General features: G+C 37.0%; 1 protein-coding gene across 2 annotated transcripts; it reads left to right on the top strand.

Annotated features, from left to right (window-relative positions):
- Positions 1–1,354: 1,354 nt before the first annotated feature.
- LOC116095078 lies at positions 1,355–4,295 on the top strand. 2 transcript variants are annotated; one of them, XM_031376606.1, is made up of 3 exons: positions 1,355–1,397; positions 1,815–1,924; positions 3,509–4,295. In XM_031376606.1, exons 2-3 carry the CDS (start codon positions 1,896–1,898, stop codon positions 4,224–4,226), a joined length of 747 nt encoding a protein of 248 aa, XP_031232466.1. In that variant the 5' UTR covers positions 1,355–1,397; positions 1,815–1,895; the 3' UTR covers positions 4,227–4,295. The 2 variants fall into 2 exon arrangements, with proteins under 2 accessions (XP_031232466.1, XP_031232461.1); XM_031376601.1 differs by having other exon boundaries at positions 1,357–1,406.
- Positions 4,296–5,435: the final 1,140 nt, after the last annotated feature.

The following is a 5,435-nucleotide window of genomic DNA, read 5'->3' as shown; positions in this document are numbered from 1 at the left end:
TGTGAGCACTAATCTTTTAGAGGAGGAAATACCAAAGTAGCATAGAATTCATGCTGTGGCATAGAAAATGCTGAGAAATCTGGATCAATGCTCTAGTGAAAAGACCAGGACTTGAGTTTGGAAACTTAAAGTCCCTTGAAAACTAAAATTCCAACCTAGGATCCTGCTAAGGGAGTCACTTGCTTCTGGGCTTCACTCTCCTAGGAAAGTGCCTCCCTGTTTTGTGTATAAACTAGCAGCTGTCAACAAAGACTGCAATAACTCATTAACCTCACTGATTATTACTTGGTGTAATAAACTCTGACACTATTACTGATGCTATGATTTCCTTGCAGGCAGGGGCATAGCATGGCTGTTCTCTAAGAGGCTCCACCAGCAGCTGAGACAGATGCAGATACTTAACAGCCAAGGTCTGAGGTTGTTGATCCCTATGGAAGAAGTAGGGGAAGGATCGAATGAGCTGAACGGGATGGCAATCCCTTAGAAAGATCAATGGTGTCAATTAACCTGGACCCATGGGAGCTCAAAGAGAATAAGGCATGAGCCAAAGAGTATACACAGACTGGGTCTAGGTCCTTGGCACATATGTAGCAGAGGACTAACCACTCTAGCCACAATGGGAGAGGATGTAGCTATTCCTGTAGATACTTGATGCCCCATGAAAGGGGGAGTCCCAAGGGAGTACTACATGCTTAAAGGCAAAGAGGGAGGGGGAATGGTTGAATAAATCTGTGAGGGAGTCTGGGTGGTGCAAAAATAAAGCATGTAATTATCAAAAAAGAAAACAAAGAAATATATATTATTTTATTGAATTTTAAATGCATTAAGGATTTTAGGTTTTACATAATTAAGACAAAATAATTAACTTGAACAATAAAAACAAGGAATGGACTTGGCAGCCCTAGTCAGAGCAAGCAGACAGAGATAATAAACTTCCATCCATGTCCCATATATAGGCTGCCAGTACAGGTCTGCTTCAGATTAATGTGAATCTTCTTGTCTCAGAAGATCTGTATTAAAGGCTTATCTTCTCACATGAAAAATGTACAATAGAAGTATGTCATTGGACTTAAAATGATTTCATTTTTAAAAAATCCTTAGAGGCTTTTTCAGTCATTTGTTTAGGTTACTTCTACATATGCTCAAGGGAACAACCAAAAATAGTCTTCACAGAGTACTAATAAATTACAGAGGATATTTGTTTCATGACTTAAGAAAAAACTAGTTGTAGAAACTTCTTTTAATCACTTCATATGTATGCGTTGAAAACAAGTCATTGCTCAGAATTAAACTTCTATCAATAGTAGTCATGGAAACATAAGAATGTGTACAGCTACTTATTTCTCTTAAGGGTGGCAGTTGCTAACATTTGGACTTCCTAGAAGAGAGACAAATAGGAAAGAATTGTATATCTTCTCTGTGGTTTTAATTAATTACCTTCACTATTCTAGGACAGAGAATGCCAAAGAAGGCCTCTGACATTTAGATCTGGCTACTGTTAGACATTCCTCCCATTTGAGTATATTTGGCTGAATGTCCTAAGGGTCAGAGGCCCAATGTGGAAATATTTTCCCTTCAGGTCCTGCAGTGTATAACTTACTGATGTTTTACATGGGAATTAGTGACTCTGTGTTATTTGACTGCATATTACATGAGACTGATAATAGTGTGGGTAACATTGGAGTCTCACTAATATTCTGGAATGTTTAAAGTAGATTTCAACTAAGCAAAACACGAATTACTAATGGGGATGACTTGCCAGCCAGGCTTTGTTTTGAGCAGAAATTTGTGTCTAACAGAATGTCTTTCACCAGGTTTTTCACCACTACTTGTGACTCCCTCTCTGATCAATATTTCCAGAGACTTTGAAGATTGGTGATATTGTCACCCTCCAAATGGGTCAATTCAGCCCCAACACAAAAAGGTAAATTATGATATATGAAGGTTTTCTACTTGGTTTTTATAGAATGTTTGTCTATACTCTTGGGGTTCACACAAGAGCAAAACTATACCCTGCCAAGTTAGCTAATTTGTCTGGCATAAAATCATTCTCCATTCTGTTTTAATTTCTCCTCCAAATCATACTTATTCTGTAGTCTGCTACATGAGATCTACTTGACAAAATGAACATTTTGATGATTCGTAAGCCACCATCAGTACAAAAGCTATCATACTGATGGAATTTCCCAAATGGCATACCTACTGCTTTAACCATTTTAGAAAGCATATTCCATGGGAGACCATGGAACATTGGGTAGCTGATATTTAATGTGCACTGGCAAGAAGATCTCTACTATAGACACTCACCCTTCTGCATGAACAATGGCAATGAAATTATGCAAGCATTGGTATTATTGAAGGACTATGCCTTTTTCCTTTGTGTTAAAGAACATATCAGGACCTCTCAGCAAAATTTTCTCATTTTCCTTTTATTACACTAATAGATCTGCACTGACAAAAGTTCTAAATAAGTTGCTTCCTAGTATGAAGTATCAAAGATGACATTATTATGTTCCAAGTATTAATGTTTTGTGTCAAAGATGAGATTACCTCAACAAAATACCTCCACGTTCTTTATAATTTGTACCTAAATAAAGTCAATGTTCACAAAGTACAATATTGAATAAATAGCAGATACAGAATTCCCCAATCCATGACTCCTGATCTTTTATATTCATACATTTTGTAGTCTTGATGTTGTACAGATTGAACTCCACAAACCACCTATGGTAGGAGATCAACATTCTCTCATCAAGTTTTTACACCCAACTAGTTATGCATAGAAATTTAAGATTGTGTATATGCTGGTGTAAAATATGAAATATCATACCTACCTTTACAGAGAAATGCAAACTCTTAGGGTGATATTCAAAGAGTTATGACACTGGCTATTCCATCTACCTTGATATACTTACTATTTCCTTTGTTCCATAATTTATGTTCATACATCTTTGGGTATTTAAACAAGTCATGTATGTTTATGACATAAATGGGTATGTCATATGCATTATTTTTCTCTTGTGTCTTTCATTTAAGGATTATGCAGTTATTACATTGCTCTTGTAAATTTCATGCAGTAGTCCACTATTAATAATTTAAGCATTCCTCTGTTTGGAACACTCACTAAGGTTATTCACAATTTTTCTGTTTTTCAATGAGAGATGCAACAAGCATCACTCTAAAAGATACTGCAAACTTTTAGTTCATTATTAGCTCTAAATATTAAAATGCATGGTCAAGAACCAGCAACATAACAGCATTTGAATGATACTGTGAAATTATTGAACAAAGCATGTACCAATGGAGACTGCTGTCACAATCACAGATCTGAAGTCTTCTTATTCATACTTAACTATTGAATAGAAGCCTAATACACATATAGGTTGCTTAAATACAGAATTGTGAGAGCAGAGGCAAGGAATGAGTAATTCATACTCTGGAAACTCATTCTGCTTTTCACACACTTCATGTTCTTGGTTGATTCTATATTGTACTATCTCATCTTCAGATGTGCAGTAGTGAAAGAGTGGATCTTCAGAGTGACTGGCTTCCTTTGCAGCCTATCATCTTCAGGATTTGGAGTAATACTTGCAAGCAGCAAATACTGGCGCCTCTGGGAATTCGACAATAAGGTTGTCCAGCTTGTCTACATCGGACTCTGGGAAGCTTATTACCATTGGGAATTTAACTTCTCTGGTACTGAGACAATAATTCTGGTACACAGCTCTGTCAACTCAACCTGGACAATTTCACCTGAATTTCAATGTGCAAGGAGCCTGATGTTACTGGCAATGCTGATAAAACCTGTTGTTGTGATTTTTACCTCAGCAGCCATTAAGGTCAGCATAATCAAAGCCTCAGTCCCTGAGATTCAGATAGTGTGCTACAAGTGCTCTATCTTAATTCTGATCCTCAGCAGCCTTTGCACCATTATTTCTGTCACCTGGAACCATGTAGTAGATCTCTATGGCAAAACCACCCTTGACTTTCCACCAACCTTTCCAGTCAAGAAAGAAGACCTGATTAAAAAACACAGCACATATGTGTTTCCAATTGGGCTCCTGACAGCCACCCTGTCACTCTTTGGTGCGATTATGTTCCTCTTTGAGATAAGGGCACTGAAAGTTCAGAGTAAGCTGAATGCCCAGCATGCTTCCAAACAGGCGGATGATAGGTCCATAAATGAGGTTCCTGGTGTTTGCACAATGTGCCAGGAGAGTCCCTGACAAAATTTCCTAATACCAAAACAGTACTCCTGTGGTTATTTACTTATGTAAAATAAAGTATTTCAATGATTTCTTGTCATTTTTCTTGAGCTTTTGTCTTTTGCTTGTTGAATGTGTTCCCTTCTTCGAAGATATTCAAATCCTAAACTTTCAATTCCAAGATCATGCATTCAGTGATTGCCAACTCCCTTCCTATTCCTTAAAAACATGCTGACAAAGTGAAAATTCCATAAACCAAAGAACAAAACCTAAGGTGACAGTTTTCTTGAAAAGCAAGCAAGCAAACAAACAAACAAAACCAACTCATAGGAGTGGAAATATGTATCAGGGTGTAGAATCTTAACCCCTAACTTGTATTGAATGTAGAGCAGCCCCTCTGAAAGTTATAGATTCTTGAATGCAGGAAAAGATACTATTCACTGAGCACGCTTATAGCCTCTGAAGATTTTCCTAGATATGATTTTCTTAAATGCTCAGGTTTTTCCAATGTGTATGGATGCACAAAATCAATCCCTGTGGGAAAAACCTGGAGAGTATATGGGCATGATTTTTGTGTGTAGAAGCTCTCTGGAGGTTAGAAAATTATACTTGATATTGCTAAGTCCCAAATAATTCCCTGGATCCACTCAGTTCCAAAGAATAAACAAGTGCTCTGACAGAAACTATAAAATACCCTATCCTAATTGTAGAGACAATGGATGGAACAAATGTTTGGAATTCAGCAGAGGAGAAAAAGGATTCAGCAAGAGTAAGGAGTGAGACAGTTGCAAATTGTGATCTCGATCTCATAGCTCTGATGGAGTAGCAATCAGACTGCTTCTGAAGCTTTGACTTACTAGCAACAAGATTGTGTCTTTATACAGCTCTTTCATAGAACACAGTCAGACTAATAGTTATCAAAATGGTACAGATTGTGTGTTTGGTTTTTCATTATATGTACAAACTGATAGATCCAGTCACAACTGGAAAATAGAAACCAAACAGATTTTTTATTTTTATTATCAGTTCTATAACTCCAGTTGAAAGACTCTAAAGAATGTCCCCTCCAAAGCATTTTCTGTTTTATATGACAGCTGCTTTTTATGCTGGTATTGTTTCCAGTTTTAAAGCACTCCAGTCAAACAGAAACTATCTGAACCAGTCTTCTTCTGAATAGCAAATCTAATAGCTAACTGTTTTACATTTCATCATCTACAAAGATCTTCATCA

Source organism: Mastomys coucha, chromosome X, assembly GCF_008632895.1.
Source record: "Mastomys coucha isolate ucsf_1 chromosome X, UCSF_Mcou_1, whole genome shotgun sequence".
Taxonomy (NCBI): domain Eukaryota; kingdom Metazoa; phylum Chordata; class Mammalia; order Rodentia; family Muridae; genus Mastomys; species Mastomys coucha.
This window is presented reverse-complemented; position numbering and strand designations above follow the sequence as displayed.